The 17,835-nt window shown below is 47.0% G+C and overlaps 2 protein-coding genes across 2 annotated transcripts in view; one reads left to right on the forward strand and one right to left on the reverse strand.

The window, feature by feature from the left end:
- The window catches only part of jph3b (junctophilin 3b), a gene marked incomplete at its 5' end in the record, with an annotated part of 48,214 nt that overhangs the window by 16,852 nt on the left and 13,527 nt on the right, over positions 1-17,835 (forward strand). Inside the window, 2 exons of the mRNA XM_083764112.1 lie at positions 1,095-1,346; positions 5,687-6,064. Coding sequence (XP_083620238.1) covers positions 1,095-1,346; positions 5,687-6,064 — 630 coding nt within the window. The remainder of the gene's footprint in view (positions 1-1,094; positions 1,347-5,686; positions 6,065-17,835) is intronic.
- Positions 11,528-13,597, reverse strand: LOC310857968 (DNA repair protein XRCC1-like; the record flags this gene model as incomplete). Its single annotated transcript, XM_083764013.1, has 2 exons — positions 11,528-12,769; positions 13,082-13,597. The coding sequence occupies 2 exons, from the start codon at positions 13,595-13,597 to the stop codon at positions 11,528-11,530; spliced, it is 1,758 nt and encodes a 585-aa protein (XP_083620139.1).

The raw sequence follows: 17,835 nt of genomic DNA on the forward strand, positions 1-17,835 counted from the left end.
TGGGTCTGAGAACAATGGTAGCAAACTACTCAGGTTCAGCACTTCCGTGATCGCTGAACTTCTGCCTTGTTGTCGAGTGATATTGTGTGTGCTCTCATGCTGTTTATGTAACATTTGATGTACATACAGTATGGCTGCCTGACTTGAGTATCTGTGAGGTCTTTCGTTTTTCATTCGTATTCTTTTTCTTTCTTTTTTTTAGTTGGTTTTAGTTAGTTTCTTGAGCTGATTTGCTACTAGATTTTTTATATATATTTTTTATTTTGATAATGCCAAGTCTTTTTTTTTTTTAGTGTTACTTGTATTGTCCCTTTTATAAATCGGGTGCAGGATTGAAAAGGGCCAGAGTAAAAAAAAAAAGCATTTGGTCTATCATTTCAGTTTGTTTTAGTTTTGTAAACACCAAAAACTGTTTCAGTTAGTTATTTTTTTTTGTTGCTTTTATTAAATTCTAGTTTTATGTATTTCAGTAAACGGAAATATTTTGTTCCGTTAACTCGTTAACCCATTTAGACCTGAGGCCGATAAAAAAAAACTGCTTCTAAATCCTAACAGTTTTCTGGAAAACCTATTCCTATCTATGTCAGTGGTGCTCAACCTTTTTCCAGATGAGAATTATCTGCGTTTGGCCGCGGACTCCCATCTGAAAATATGTTGTTCCAGGGATCCCCCCCCCCCAGAAGCAAAGATTTGAGTTAAAAACGTTTGCTCTGAAAGAATTTATATTCAAAGATTTGCGCCACATATTCCCGATTTTTTTTAAATAGCAGATCTACAAGCTTGTAGCGCGGCACTCGGTGCCGCGCTATGAGCTTGTAGACCTTTATTTTTCAATAGCTAAAGTTTAAAAACACGGTTAAAACACCAAAAGGGGTTCCATTTTGTTTGTGTTCGTGTTGTCCGTGTTGCAGCGCGGGCAGCAGCCCCGCGGTGTCCAACCATGCTAACCATGCTAACCTGTTGCAGCTCGGGCAGCGCGGGCAGCAGCCCCGCGGTGTCCAACCATGCTAACCATGCTAACCTGTTGCAGCTCGGGCAGCGCGGGCAGCAGCCCCGCGGTGTCCAACCATGCTAACCATGCTAACCTGTTGCAGCTCGGGCAGCGCGGGCAGCAGCCCCGCGGTGTCCCGCGGCGGCTTCGTGCTGACGGCCCACAGCGAGGCGGAGCTGAAGGGGGGGAAGAGGAAGGGCCTGTTCCGCCGCTCCATCCTGTCGGGCCTCAAGCTCAGGAAGTCCGAGTCCAGGAGCTCTCTGGCCTCCCAGAGGTCCAAGCAGAGCTCCTTCAGGAGCGAGGCGGGCATGAGCACCGTGTCCTCCGCCGCCTCCGACATCAACTCCACCATCAGGTGAGAAAATACTAAACTTTGGGAAAGTGTCATAGTAGCTTTGTTTACAACTGAAACGGACTTCCCGTGCATAACTTCCTCTTCAAAATAAGAGCCACATGTAATGATTAGTCAACACTGTAGTTTTATTTCTAAGTCTACTTACAGGACATTTAACATCACATGAGTTGAGTTCCTTTTGAATGCCTGTCAGATTTCTCTACATAACGGTCTCAGCTATTGGTGCGCAAATGCGCCTTGCATGCCTTTGATCTACCGCGCAGAAAACATTTTGACGACGTATGCGCACTGGGGCATCGGTTGTGTGCCCCCCTGATTATTAATAACATCTAAACATGTAACATGTAAACACAACATGAACATAGTACTCTTATTATGCATATCGCATTCTCGCCGAGAAATATTTTCGAGTTAAGAAAAAGGGAAAAACAAAAAACAAAAAAAACAAATGGTTCAAGCCCATTAATTAAGATTCGAGTGCCAACCCTAACGAGCGAAGGTTCGAACCCTGAATGTTCGGGGACAGCCTTATATGGAGGTGCTTGCTATTTAGAGGGGGGGGCTATAATGCATCTTGGTTTACATAGAAGTAAGTCAATTGACCTTATGATTCAGATTCAGATACCTTTATTAGCCATTGTGTAAAACACATAGGAATTTGCTTTGACATTGACATGTGTGCATTTCTTTTTCCTTTTTTCACATATAACGAAAAAACGACAACAACACAAAAACAACACCGTGCAGGAATTATAAATATAAAGTGCAGAGTTTATGGAATAGTGCAAAAAACATGTCTGGTGACACTCCCTAGGGGGCAGGGGTGGGAGGGAAACCAGAGTCATTTAGCAGCCTGGCGGCTGAGGGGAAGAAGCTCAGTCTGTGGCGGACTTTTTTAGTGTTCAGCAGCCGCAACCGTCTCCCAGAGGGGAGCAGGGTGAGGAGGCCGTGGCCATCCGTGGCCGTGGCCATCTTGCCAGCAAGGTGCTAACTAGGTGCAACTTCCCTTTGACAGCCCATTCATCCAAACAGAAAAGTCCTATCCTATCTAATTGTATTAAAACTCACCAACATTGCAGCTGTGCAAAGAGCCTGAATTATATCTGCAAAGTGTTTGTTTCTTAAAAATCCACTGTAGACTTGTTATGAGCTACTTCCTGTCAAGAAAGTATTGGAGTTTGGAGTAGTAGTGAAGCTCAACTACTGCGTCCTGCGTTATGTGCAAATTCAAAACAGGTGGTACGCAGGTCTGTTGAGTGATATCCAACGAGCACTCCCAAACTCTTGACGCTTAGAAAAATAATAATCTACACGGAAGTAGCTCATAACATTTCTACGGTGGATTTTTATTAAACAAAAACTTTACAGATTGAAAGAGGATAATTCAAGCTTTCCGTACAGCTGCAATGTTCGTGAGTTTGACGTTGTTTAATACAATTAGATAGGACTTTTCTGTTTGATGAATGGGCTGTCTATGGGAAGTTGCACCTAGTTAGCACCTTGCTGGCAAGATGGATGCGGTGTGCTGTGCATATGGTCAATTGGGCTTGTTTGGGGGGTTTAGGGGGGAGCTAAGTCCCTACTGTATCTGAAACATTTTCTAAATATGAAATTAGACATACTTCAAAACCCTCTCACCCCCACGGCAGTGAACTTCACACCTCCAGAGAGCCCATTGTTCAAGTTAATGGGGTCATTTGCAAGGTGCAGCGTTGTGAGCTTGTATGCAAATCGGGAGCGGATGATTACTCACTGTCATGTTGTAGTCTGGTTTGTAGTCATCAGAATTACCCAAAATAATTCCCCGCATCATAATTTTATGGCCTACCCAATAAAACCTTGATGTGGCGTATGAATCCGGCAAGTTTCTTCAAGTACTTCTATTCTTGGAATAGTTTGTTTGGCATTTCCATATTTCATTCCAACTTGCAGCGACTGCAGGCGAGACTAAAAACAAACAGGTCCATCACTCTATGAGAGTGGGGACCAAAACAAAGTGACGCAGAGGTTTTAATTTAAAACCTCTGGGGGGCAGTGAAGGTGAAGCCAATAGTGTCTGAAGCCAGTAGGAAATCCTGACTTCCTGAAAGTTCATATAATGGCCTGTTGTGGCGCTGTCATTGGGCCCAAAAAACCCCATAGCTCCATAGAGGTCCATGTATTTGGGCCCAACTTCTACTACTTTCTGCTTCCAGTCACTAGTTTAAAGTCTCATTTCTTATGTCATAATATTCTTTTTGGAAAATGATGGTCCCATTTATTTAAAAAAAATGACCATAAATTCGAGTATGTTCTGAGGGGCGTGGCTACCTTTACAGTCTATGATCGGGATTCACCCTGCCGCTCGAGTCAAAATAAAAGCCAACGAAGAAGAAGGGGGGAAGTCCCGCCTCGTTGTCTGGGCCAGTCAATGGCCAGCTGGTCCCAAACGGATCTAGAAAGATGGCGATTTATAATTCAATTCAAGGACTGACAGGCTTCATCTTACGTCCATATCAGACCCGGAGAACGCTTTGTCCATATTGTTTTTACAGTCTATGGTTCACACAGGGGATTTAGTAACACAGACCAGGCTTTCCTCCAAGTTGGAAAGTCTGGTGACGCAAAGTTATCTTCCCAAACATATTCATGTCAAGGACCCCCAAATCGACATTTATTTGGCAGCGGACCCCCATTTGAAACCATAATATGCCATTATGCCAGGGAGCATAAGGGAAGGTTTTCACGGCTCTAGCAGTGATGCTCAACCATTTTAATTTCAAGGACCCCCAGTGTGACATGTGCATTAGGCCTCGGACCCCCATTCAATAATTTATAATGGAACCAAATGGACCTGTTCGGGTCCATTTGGTTCCATTTGTACACTCTCTGATTTCCAGACCCATAAGGGTCCATTTGGTTCCTAACTATCGATAATTTAGCTGGGGACCCCCTGGAACTCCCTCAAGGACCCCTGGGGGTCCCCGGACCCCATTTGAGAACCGATGGTCTATAGAGTGCGGAAGACAATGGAATAAGGGACTATAGCAGATGTATTGAAGGTAGAGGAGAGCAGAGTGAATGCTAGAGGTTGTGGGGTGACTTAGATGAATATGGCCTCATCTCTCATCTGCTGATACACTGATTGGAAGATAAGGAGCTTATAAGTAGGTAGCCATGCCTGCCGGTTAAGTGCCGGGCATTCTAATAAATAATTGGAATGGTAATTGGATTGTGACAATTAATGTGCAAAGACCGTGTCACTGCGACAAGCGTGATTATGAATCCCACCAATGTTCTGGGATAGACCCGCCTTACCATGTGTCTGATTGGGCAGGGTTAGTTTTACTGAGGTTATAGGGTTAGGCTTAGGTATAGTTTTACTGAGGTTATAGGGTTAGGCTTAGGTATAGTTTTACTGAGGTTATAGGGTTAGGTTTAGGTATAGTTTTACTGAGGTTATAGGGTTAGGCTTAGGTATAGTTTTACTGAGGTTTTAGGGTTAGGTTTAGGTATAGTTTTACTGAGGTTATAGGGTTAGGTTTAGGTATAGTTTTACTGAGGTTATAGGGTTAGGCTTAGGTATAGTTTTACTGAGGTTATAGGGTTAGGTTTAGGTATAGTTTTACTGAGGTTATAGGGTTAGGCTTAGGTATAGTTTTACTGAGGTTGGGTTTAGTTTAGGGTTAGGGTAACTTTAGGCATAGTTGCAAAGACGAGAACTGTCAATCACAGCGACTACTGGCCAATCACAGCGGGGCTTTCCTGGAACTGCGGTGGGATTCATAATCACGTGGTGGACCCGGGGGTAGCTAAAATGAATATCTAAATACTGAATGAATGGAGCAACTTAAAGACTGTCTGGGGGTGTTCACAGAAGCCCGAGTAGACGATAAAATGACCAAAAGGTTTTTTTTTTTTAAGTGAAATATCCCTTTAATATTACATTTATCTCAGAAGACATAACACTTTAGTGCTACAGACATGAGCCAGCTATATACATATTGTTTTATTTGTTTTTTCTTTATCTACTGTTGAAATGAATCCCCCTGACTCTGACCGAGGCAGACCAATGAATGATTGAACCCATTTTGACCTGAGATCAGATTCTATAAATGTCTCCTACATCCTGACAGTCTTCTGAAAAAGCTATGTTTCTGTTTCAGTCGTTCTTCGATTTTTCAAAAAATAGCAGACCTACAAGCTCGTAGCGCGCCACTCGGTGGCGCGCTACGAGCTTGTAGGTCTGCTATTTTTCCAATAGCTAAAGCATAGCATACTGCTAACACCAATTCCGCCCCAAAATGGGTTTTAACATGAAGTAACCGTAATGAAACCTCCCTCCTCCTCCTCCTCGGCAGCCTCGGAGACGCCGACGGCGCCGACCTCATGGCGGGGGGGGCGGGCGAGGACGACGTGGACGCCACGGCCACGGAGACGTACATGGGCGAGTGGAAGAACGACAAGCGCACGGGCTACGGCGCCTCGCGGCGCTCCGACGGCCTCCAGTACGAGGGCGAGTGGCTCGCCAACAAGCGCCACGGCTACGGCTGCACGGCCTTCCCCGATGGCACCAAGGAGGAGGGCAAGTACAAGCAGAACGCGCTGGTCAGCGGCAAGCGGAAGAACCTCATCCCGCTGCGGGCCTCCAAGATCCGCGAGAAGGTGGACCGCGCCGTGGAGGGAGCGCAGAAGGCCGCCGAGATCTCCCGGCAGAAGGCCGAGATCGCGCTGTCCAGGTAACGTGACTAAACTGTGTGTTGTGTGTTGTGTGTGCGTGTTTGTGTGTGTGTGTGCCTGCGTGCGCGTGTGCGCGCGTGTGTGTGTAGGGGTATGGGCACCCTCCTATAGACCTCACTGTAGGGCTGTGCTATATTCTATATATTATGATAATGCCCAACTTCTGATGAATTAGGGGGTGGGTCACTGGGCATGATGACAAACCTTTAAGACAAATATCCATACCTATACTGTACAACAGACTATACTTTATTTGGGCCTTATCGGCTGATATGATATACGTACTACAAACACCGTAACCTCTGTCCAATCCTTTTGTCTTGTCACATTGAACCATAGTTATCTATTCACGTTATTATAACTCGTTGGCTACTGCTCTCGTCGCGCACGCATCATCGTCGAGAGAAGGATATCCCTATAGTTGCTCGTGGAGAGTTGGTTGCATTGCATAATGGCTTAAATCGATGGGAGATTAAGACTAGGATTAAGGTTGGGGTTAAATTGAGGTTAAGGAGGTTATGGGACGGGTTAAAGCGGTACGCGAAAGGGAGCCTCCCTCTCTGGGGCGTCCTATCCCTCCGGCGATGTAAATGAGCTGTTCTGCTGAATGGAAGTGAGATGAGACGGCCGGTCATTCATTATGAACTCTGTTCATTGACTTCCAACTACGAGCACATAGTGTCCTCCTGGCCTTCTTCTTCACTGGTGGAAGGTACATTAAGTACTTAAGTATGAAAATGACCCCAGAAGTGTTTTAAAGTGACACTCCCCTTCACCATAATAATTGACCCATTTTAGCAAAGAGAAACTTGTATCCCAATTTCAGGGCATTACGTTTATCAACTAATAAGATACATCATTGATTTGCTTTGAATGACTGACTGACTGGCTGGCTGGCTGACTGACTGACTGAAGGGGCGAATGCTGCGTGGTGATTGAGTGAAGGGTCAGGGATACTGTTGATGCCATTATTGATGGAGGATCAGCAGCAGCTGACTCTAGAGCAGATCAATAAAATGTATAGGTGACTCCAGACCGAGCAAACTTGTCCAGAGACTCCATATACGTGTATACTGGTAATCAACTACTTTGTGTGTGTGTGTGTGTGTGTGTGTGTGTGTGTGTGTGTGTGTGTGTGTGTGTGTGTGTGTGTGTGTGTGTGTGTGTGTGTGTGTGTGTGTGTGTGTGTGTGTGTGTGTGTGTGTGTGTGTGTGTGTGTGTGTGTGTGTGTGTTTTTTATAAATAGTTCAATGACAGTGTTCAGTGCAGCCTAAAGGACCTTTATGGTTGAAAAATACATTAATGAAATTCATCACACGTCGTAAAGTTCGGTGTGTACTTTTTTCAAGGTAAAGTTTTTGCTTCGTAGACAAGGCCGCCTTCTTTTCTCTTCTTTATAGCTTCAAACCAACTTTGTGGGAAGCCGAGCTCCCAGTAGCTCCTCCGTCTCCCAGACCCTGCTTCTCTGAGATAAGAGCAATAATGTGAATGAATTATACGGTTGGGATAAATATCGAATTGCACAGAAAAATCTAATTTGTTGTTGCCCGTTCCAGTATGAGCGTCCTATTTTTGTGAATCAAACAAAGTACAATCTACACCGCAGCACATGGAACTTGGTCTCAGGCTTTTTTATATTTTTGTGTCCATATAGAAAATGGAAGAGTAGGCCTAACTACGGCCTATAGTTGCGAGATGGGTTTGATTAGGCTTAATATTAATATTATATATCATCATCATATGTCATCAGTGGGTGTAGTAAGGTATTGTTTGAGTGGTGCAACCACTCCAAGGAACAGCAATGTCCGTGTTAACCTACCTATGTGACTGTGTGACTATGTGACTATGAGTACCAGTAGGGGCAAAAGTGGCGCTGTTGTGCCAGAAACAGAGAGATAGTGCTGCACTGTTGCCTGCTAATGAGAGAGAGAGGGGGGGGGAGGGCCGCCAATATTTTCATTATTTTCAACTGGGCCCTGATACAGAAAAGGTTAAAAATTACAGAAGTAACTAGAACTGCACTCTGTCGAGTGCATACTTGCTTGTTGCACACTAGTAGGCCATGAATGGCCAACTAGTGCGCAAGCAGAGCGCGCAAGTACTTTCGACCGCTATAAACTGTCAAATCTCAGTATCTCTGTGAAGGAACGTTTGAAACTTCTAATTATTAGGTGTAAAAAACATATCGTCATTACGTCACCATCGAAAACCAATTACACTCTGGCATTTGGTCCTTTAATCCACATATTTGTTACGTCATCATTGAGAGCTAGTTATACATATACTATGTATATGTAATTTGTAAGTTGATTAGTGGTATTCTGTGGTTACTTTGCGCCGTCCCAGCCAACCCGCCACTTTTGATGCGTAATTGCGTATGCACCGTCCTAGCAAATTGTGCCTGATACGGCAGTGGTGAACAGATTACATGTCATGTATACACAGGAGCATTACCTTTAATCCTCCCAACACTAAAACATATCGTCATTACGTCACCATCGAAAACCAATTACACTCTGGCATTGGGTCCTTTAATCCACATATTTCTTACGTCATCATTGAGAGCTAGTTATACATATACACACCATGTAATCTGGTCCCAGCAAATCAGGCACAATTTGCTGGGACGGTGCATACGCATCAAAAGTGGCGGGTTGGCTGGGACGGTGCATACGAGTCCCGGGCGAAACTATTACTTGCGCGCTCTGCTTGCGCAAGTAATTACTGAGAATTGGGACACTAAGAAATGCCCCATATGTTTAATAACTTAGTGCTCATACTGTAGCTGAGGACTATCTGAGGTGGCAGCAACTGAACCTTCTCCAGAAGCCCTGGAACATATAATAATATGGAAGACTGATAGTCTTCCATACAGGGTTTTAAAAATACAGCTATCATTGAAGTCTCCTTCATCTTGTTTGCAGTCCATTGCCTGTTTAGTGATACCTTTAGCAACCAGGAGCTAACCAAAAGTCATCAAAAGCTTTCTCGGCAGTGAAAGCCATTGGGGGAAAAAAGCCATCAAAGACAGTCGGCAGTAAATTAGTTGATGACACAGTTATGGTGTTTATATGATGTGCCAACAACAACATTTCATATCAGATAGCACTGTTGTGATTTTTCACCAGCAAAAAAACAATTAAATGAAATCATAAAAACACAAACATTTGTAATAGATTAGTTCGATTAACTGTTGCAGCCCAATAGTGCTTTTCTCCAAAGCACTGCAGTGTAGAACAGATACCAGAGGAAGCTCTGCAGCACAGGAGCAGCTGGGGGTTACGTTTCTTACTCAAGGACACTTGTGACATGCAGCGAGGACAGGAGAGGAGAGGCCGGGGATCGCACCGGGAAGCTCTTATCAGCACAGGAGCCCACTCTAATGACTTTGGAAATCATTAAAAACAAAACGCAAAATCCAAAACTAAAGCCATTAATCGGAATATTGTGGATCTTTATGTATCCGTGAACAATGGCATGTATAGGGTCCGTTAAACTCTGTGCTATACAGTGTGCACTTGTTCCTACACAGCTTCTATTACCTTCTCTGTTTACTTGTCTGTCTGCCTGTCTGTCTACTTGTCTTGTTTTACCTGTCCCATCTTGTGTATTTTCTTTCTTCTTTGTCTTCATGCTCTACCATCCTCATTCTCTGCAGTTTTCCATCTGCGCGTCTTATCGGTGCGTGTCTGTCCGACTGTCAGTCTGTCTTTGATTCTGTCATTTTCATCGACATTAAACATTTATGTGAAGCGAGGTGAATTGAGGTGCGTTTAGAAGTGTGTTTGTACGTTCTATGTCGATGTGGTTCGCGAGTGTGTTCATAATGCACAGAGACGGAGAAGCCCTCAGAGAGAACAGAACAAGAAGCCGTTAAAGGGCTTGTGGATGGAAGGTTGCTGGTTCAATTCCCCGGGCAGGCAGGGGAAATGTGGCCATGGAAATGACTGAGCAGCAGCTCTATTACAGCTCTGTGTGTGTGTGTGTGTGTGTGTGTGTGTGTGTGTGTGTGTGTGTGTGTGTGTGTGTGTGTGTGTGTGTGTGTGTGTGTGTGTGTGTGTGTGTGTGTGTGTGTGTGTGTGTGTGTGTGTGTGTGTGTGTGTGTGTGTGTGTGCGCGCAGTAACATTCTTGATGCAGTGTTTCATGTCGATTCCTATTGATTTTCTCTCTGCCTCTCCGTATCTCTTTGCTCCCATCTGCACTCTGCCAGCCTCGCAATACAGTTACAGTAACACCACTCTGTGTGTGTGCGTGTGTGTGTGCGTGTGTGGCTGTGCGCGCGGCTGTGCAGATGAGGAGTAATGATGATATCTCACATATATGTACCACATTCTTCTCACACACTTCCCACAGCTAGCTCTCACACTCTCTGCCTCTCATTCATGCAGCCGCAACCTTGTGATGTGAAAACTGCTTCCGTGCAATCACCCGCTTGTTGACTCACACAGCCTGCTCACACCTTGTACGATGACAAAAAAACAGATCTCCACACACACACACTTCTTTATCCCATGATTTTTGTAACCCCTGTTTTTCAGCCAGTGTAGACAATTGACACCTGTTTTCAGCATGACCCCCGACGTTATGTGGCGCCCCTAACTTCACAAAAGTGTGATTTTTTTTAAATTTGGCTGTGGACCTCCATACAAGATTTGCTGTTTCAAAAATATACCCAATATATTCCAAATATCACACTTGTGTGAAGTGAGGGACGCTCTTATCATCGTACATCATCACACTCTGGCCCATCACTTTTCTGCCCTCACGTTCCATGCTCGGCCAATCAAATCGTCGCTATGGGGTACACACACAAACACACAAAGCTGGGCATTGGAGGGGCTGGCGCCCCTCGAAAAATAATTTTCATTTTTACGGGGCGCTAGCCCCTCCAAAGCCTCGCTTTGCGTGTTCCACCGTGACGTCATGTGGCAGCCAAGTCTATGGACTTTTTAGGGAACTTCAATGACACATACATTGTGATAAAAGGAGCCCCTCACTTCACACAAGTGTGATGATTTTTTTTTGGGGGGGGGGTGATTAAAAAACATCCGTCTACCGGATCACAACACATCACACATGAGCTTGTAGATCGCCTAACTTATTGTAGATTGACATATTTCTTTATCCTCAGTACCTTTATTGCTTCAACTGAGTAATTCAATTGCATGGGAATTGGAAATACATGAATAAACACCCATGGAAATAGTATAGTATGGTGTCGGCATCATGTTATGCTTTAGCTATTGAAAAATAGCAGATCTACAAGCTCATATCGCGCCACCGAGTGGCGCGATACGAGCTTGTAGGTCTGCTATTTTTTGAAAAATCGAAGAACGACTGACATTTTTAGAATCTGATCTCAGGTCAGAATGGGTTCATCAGACCAGTGTGTGTCCGGCGGAAACCTCGTATGAATCTGATCTCAGGTCAGAATGGGGTTAAAGGCTGCAGCTCGTAGTGTTCACGGGACAACAGAGTATGGCTGATAGGGCAGCATCTTTTGCTGTTCGTTGATCTCATAGATCCACGTGGGTTTGACAAAACACAAATGGCCGTTCTCCATCCGTGCCTCCTGGAAGGAGTCGTGCCACCCTTCGCTGGTCAACACAAACTGCACCTTTCCGTTCATGTCGTCCTCCACCGTTCCGTCGAACGCTACGATGTAGCGCAGGAGGAGGCGTCTCTCGTCGTTTGGGAACTTGCCGTGAAGGAAAATATGCTTCCCCGTCAGGAGGTCTGGAAGCTCCGGGATGGGGTAGTCCACGCCGGCCCCGTCGTCCGTGTTCTCCTCTATTGATCGCCCGCGTGGATCCTCTTCTTCCACTCCGTGTTTTCCGGTCTCGTGCCTGCGCTCGACTCTCTTCAGCTCCTCTTCCGTGTCCATGGCAGAGTCATCGTCATCTCCAGGTGTGTCTACATCTGTGGTGGAGCCGCTATACTCGTCGTCCACCTCGGCCGGCGTTGGAGTCCTCTCCTGCATCGTTGGATTCCACCTGGCGTGTCTCTCTCCTTCGCTCCGTTCATCCGACTCGCTCTCTGAGCTGCTCTCCGCTCCGTCCATCGAGTACCGTCGGCAGGAGATCTTCTGTTTCCTCTTATGGCAGTCGATCACCCACTCCTTCCTCACGATGGTGCCCCCGGCTGACTTCACCTGGCCGTACTTGGGGGTGTTGGTGAAGGCACAGATGAGGTGTGTGGAGTCGGGGGTCCAGTCGGGACTGAACTTTGCTCCCATGGCCAGCGCCTTGTCCCTCAGATCCCCTCGGAGCGGGTTCTGGAAGCCACTGAGGACAAACACCACCCCCTTCATGATGTGGTCGAGAGGCACCTGCTCGGGCCTCTGTGGTCTGACTTTTAAAGGCTCTGGCTTCTCGCCAGTGGCCTGCTGAGCTGTCTGGGTTTTAGCAGAGCTTGGGCTGGGGGTGCCGGTCTTTGACATGGACGGAGTGGGTAGAGACAGGCCATCTTTACTGAACTCCAACGTCCTCGGAGGCCTTGGAGACATCCTACTGGGGGTGGAGTACATTCCCGAGGACAGAGAGCCACCGCTAGACTGCAGGACGTACGCAGCGTAGCTCAGCTCCTCGTTCTGAGGTGAAACTTTGAGCATAGTAGGGCTGTCTTTTGTTACGTTGTCCGTGTTGAAGAAAAGGCTGTCATGAGGCTGCAGACTGGGGCCTGCCCAGGGAGATTCATCCTTCACCTGCAGACTGGGGCCTGCCCAGGGAGATTCATCCTTCACCTGCAGTCTGGCGCCTGCCCAGGGAGATTCATCCTTCACCTGCAGTCTGGGGCCTGCCCAGGGAGATTCATCCTTCACCTGCAGTCTGGGGCCTGCCCAGGGAGATTCATCCTTCACCTGCAGTCTGGGGCCTGCCCAGGGAGATTCATCCTTCACCTGCAGACTGGGGCCTGCCCAGGGAGATTCATCCTTCACCTGCAGACTGGGGCCTGCCCAGGGAGATTCATCCTTCACCTGCAGACTGGGGCCTGCCCAGGGATATTCATCCCTCACCTTAAACCAGCTCAGCTTTGTCACCTTTGGGGATGATGATGCATCTGGTGGATCATTTCTATCCGGTGAATAAAACTTCACAAAGGCGACTCCGTACGCGACGCTCGTATTGTAAGGCTGACTGCACACGATCTTAACGCGGCCCCACTTCTCCTGGGCCGGGCCCTTCCGCAGATGGTGCGACCCGAAGAAACGCACCCGGTCGGCGTTGGTGCCGTCTCGACTCTCCGCGGGAGACATGAAGGACGACGTCACCAAAAGGACCTCAAAGTCCTGGTCTCTGACGGCCGAGGAGTCGCCCGCCAGCACCTCGATGAACGCCGAACCCTCATTTCCGATGTCTATGTTGTGCACCTGTTCCTCCTGTTCGAACTCCAGGACGACCGAGGTTTGTTTGTCCCCGGGTCTCGCTGCCTTCCATTTCCTGTAGGTGTTGGGGCTGAGCAGGTTGCCGGCGCTGTGATCGGCGTCCTCGCTGCTGCAAGACACGACGTGACTGAGCTTGATCTCTGGCATCGTGGTGTTGTTGACGTTCAACTCGGTTTTGCACCAACATCGACGACGTTGTCTGATGTCGTGGGAGGTGCAGCGCTCCCAGTAACGTGACCTGGGGAAGATGTCACCGGGCCACGCCTCTTATATGCATTCCCTGAGAGATGCCACATCACACTGCCGCTGATGTCATCTCGTCTTCTTTAATGTCTTCTGAACCCCAATGGTTTTCTGAACAACGTATGCTTCTATATCAGCGGTGCTCCTTTCATGTCAAGGACCCCCAAGAAGTTATTTGTCCTCCGACCCATATCTCTAAATATTTTGTTCCAGGGATCAAAGAAGCAAAGATTTGAGTTAGAAACGTTCGCTGTGAAAGAATAATATATTCAAATTTCAAAAAATTTCAAAGATAGCAGATCTACAAGCTCGTATAGCACTCAGTGCCACGCTATGAGCTTGTACTGTATCTGTATTGTATCTACTATTTTCGAGGGACGCTAGCCCCTCCTATATGGTCAGCTTTGAGGGTTTGTGTAAACACAAACATTGTGTTAACATAAACATTGAATGCCATTGACAATTATGGCAAGCTTGAGTGTTTGTGTAAATGCAAACATTGATTGGCCGGAATGAGATGATGTATGATGACGTACGATGACACGAGCGCCCCTCACTTCACACGGGTGTGATTTTTATTCTTATAGCTAAAGTATAAAATAATGGTTAAAGTGGTTAAAAGCTAAAGCAACGCAGATGCGTTCCAGGTCTTAATGGGTATATGGAGCTTGTGTTACGTGGTACCTATATACAGTATATTGCATGTCTTTGTACTGTAAATATGGTGTGTAACGTCTATGGCGCCGGCTGGAATGATATCAGCCTCTGCCTCTGTCGCCATCCCGGATCATATCTGCCTGTTCGCCTCTGCTGACCGGATTAGAGGAATATCTCAATTTAAACATTAACATTAGGACTGTTTTCACCCCATGCCAGCTGCTCAAGGGCAGAACAACGAGCCAATGTTTGTGTTCACAACACAAACCCGGAAAGCTATAGGCATAGGAGGGGCAAACTATCCCCTCATACCAAATTATCTCACGGGCCAGGTATTATTTCTGGGGAGCCAGTTTTGGACCGCAGGCCCCAGAGTTAAGCGATGAACATATAGTCAAAATAATAAACACTTAAGAGGACATCAAACGAACAGAGCGGGACCTCAGGAGCTCACGTCGTTATGGTGTCTTTCCTCAGCACTGAGAGTATAGCATCCGTCCGTCCATCCTGGATGGTTGTAAATGCAGAAGCAGGGCTTCTGCATTTACAACAACAGGAGCATTGTTTGCACGTATACATAGTACACGCTGCCCCACTTGCTGCTGCCCAGGTCGAGGTCTATAAAGAGAGCATCTGCAGCAGCAAATATCTTGTGACTGAGCGAGTTTCACCTCCTCAAGGTTTCTCCTGTCCGGGTGTTCCACAAGGAAATACCCTGTTGTATATCCTGTTCTGGGACGGAGGAAGACATCAGGGAAAGACAGACCCCCACGAGAGGGAGGGAGGGAGACGGAGAGAGGCTGTCCCCTCCTCCTGCTATGCTGTATCTGGGTTAGACAGTACTGTACCTGTGTATGTGAGTGCGTGCGCACGTGTGCGAGCGTGCGTGTGCGCGTGTGTTTTCGGGACTTTATAGGGACTTTACTAGAGGCACACACACACTCCCTAGGCGCTAATGATGAACCTCTGCCCCTAACTTTCCAGAACGGCCTGTTATAGCGCCTCTAGGAGGCCGACTTTTGAAAAACACATTGTTTTATATTACTCCTCCATATTTTGTCCAAAAATCCCACAAATCGTTACACGGTATCTCTATAGTCATGTGCTCAAGACAGATCTGTCCGATATTTCATATTCCATCCTGATTGGCTATAACATTGGCTTTCAAAATGTGCATGATTGGCCCGTTTTGAACAAAAAGCCTCAAATCATGAACGCAGCGTGCGATTTACGTGAAATCTTTCACAGACGCTCCTACTAGTCTGAGGAATATATCCCACCCTTTTCACATGGGCCTGTTGTATAGCGCCACCAACAGGGGGATTTTTGCAAAACACATTTTTGGAACAAAATGTCTCAAATCATCCAATTGCCATCGAAGGCGTAAGAAGAAATGGCACCCTTTTCACATTGGCTTATTATAGCGCCACCAGGAGGCCACAACCTGACCTGCCCTGGTGGAGACCTGTGCCCCGAGGGGCACTTTTTCTAGTTCACTTTTGTATTGCTGGTGAATGTAGATGTTAAGTGGCGAGCACAAACAGCTGACGCTCTTAAAGAGAGAGAGACAGGCAGAGACTGGCTGCTCTGCGAGTACAAAGCCTAACCCAGTCACATTATTATTGCATCATCATTGTGGCCGATTCCGATACGCGATTATATTGTGCATCATTACTTGCACAAGCAGAGCACGCAAGTGCTGCGACCGGTTTGGTATGTATGTCGGTGTATTTCACCGGCCAATGAGGAACCACTATTCTCGATGAGGTAACTAAAGTATGTTTCAAAATTGGTTTAAGGTCAATAGGGGGTATATGTATCGGTTTGTATGTAAGTCGGTGTACTCCACTGGGCCAATAAGGTGATCGGTATGTACAGTATGTATGTCGGTGTACTCCACTGGGCCAATGGTATACGGTCAATAGGGGGTATGTATGTATATAGTGTATGTCTGTGTCCTCCAACAGCCAATAAGGAACCACCATTCTTGGTGACGTAACTAAGGTACGTTTCAAGTTTGGTATAAGGTCAATAATGGGTCTAAAGGATTTAGAATAGCAGAGAGCTCTAGGACTCAGAGCAGCAGTCGTACCCAGACAGCAGAGAGCTCTATAGGGACTCAGAGCAGCAGTCGTACCCAGACAGACAGCAGAGAGCTCTAGGACTCAGAGCAGCAGTCGTACCCAGACAGACAGCAGAGAGCTCTAGGACTCAGAGCAGCAGTCGTACCCAGACAGCAGCAGAGAGCTCTAGGACTCAGAGCAGCAGTCGTACCCAGACAGACAGCAGAGAGCTCTAGGACTCAGAGCAGCAGTCGTACCCAGACAGACAGCAGAGAGCTCTAGGACTCAGAGCAGCAGTCGTACCCAGACAGACAGCAGAGAGCTCTAGGACTCAGAGCAGCAGTCGTACCCAGACAGACAGCATAGAGCTCTAGGACTCAGAGCAGCAGTCGTACCCAGACAGACAGCATAGAGCTCTAGGACTCAGAGCAGCAGTCGTACCCAGACAGACAGTAGAGAGCTCTAGGACTCAGAGCAGCAGTCGTACCCAGACAGACAGTAGAGAGCTCTAGGACTCAGAGCAGCAGTCGTACCCAGACAGCAGAGAGCTCTATAGGGACTCAGAGCAGCAGTCGTACCCAGACAGACAGCAGAGAGCTCTAGGACTCAGAGCAGCAGTCGTACCCAGACAGACAGCAGAGAGCTCTAGGACTCAGAGCAGCAGTCGTACCCAGACAGACAGCATAGAGCTCTAGGACTCAGAGCAGCAGTCGTACCCAGACAGACAGCATAGAGCTCTAGGACTCAGAGCAGCAGTCGTACCCAGACAGACAGCAGAGAGCTCTAGGACTCAGAGCAGCAGTCGTACCCAGACAGACAGCAGAGAGCTCTAGGACTCAGAGCAGCAGTCGTACCCAGACAGACAGCAGAGAGCTCTAGGACTCAGAGCAGCAGTCGTACCCAGACAGACAGCAGAGAGCTTTAGGACTCAGAGCAGCAGTCGTACCCAGACAGACAGCAGAGAGCTTTAGGACTCAGAGCAGCGGGCATACCAGCAGTGGTGAGCGTACCGCATGGCGCACTCTGCTTGTGCACAAGTAGGCCATACATGGCCTACTTGTGTGCATGGTGCATGTTGGCAGTTCGACAGAGTGCATTTCTAGTTCTCTACTAGGATTACTTGAAAGATAGGGTTATACAGATGTTTGGTTGCGCTCGGATGCTGCACTGGCCGATCTACAAGCTCACAACGCGCCGCAGCGTGATGCGCTGTGAGCTTGTAGATCGGCTATTTTCAGCATGCAACCAAGTGTACTAAAATCAGACAAAAAATTTGACTAAAACTAAATCGAAATGTGTCATTTTCGAGTGGTCTCTGATCCAGAAAAAAAAGGATGGAGAGCAACTCATTTGAGCGGTGCCTTGGAGTCAAGCACAGTTGTTGACTTAAGCACGGCGGGTTGTAATTATGGTAACAGGTCG

The sequence above is a fragment of the Protomyctophum parallelum genome, assembly GCF_964188405.1.
Source record: "Protomyctophum parallelum genome assembly, chromosome: 4".
Classification (NCBI taxonomy): domain Eukaryota; kingdom Metazoa; phylum Chordata; class Actinopteri; order Myctophiformes; family Myctophidae; genus Protomyctophum; species Protomyctophum parallelum.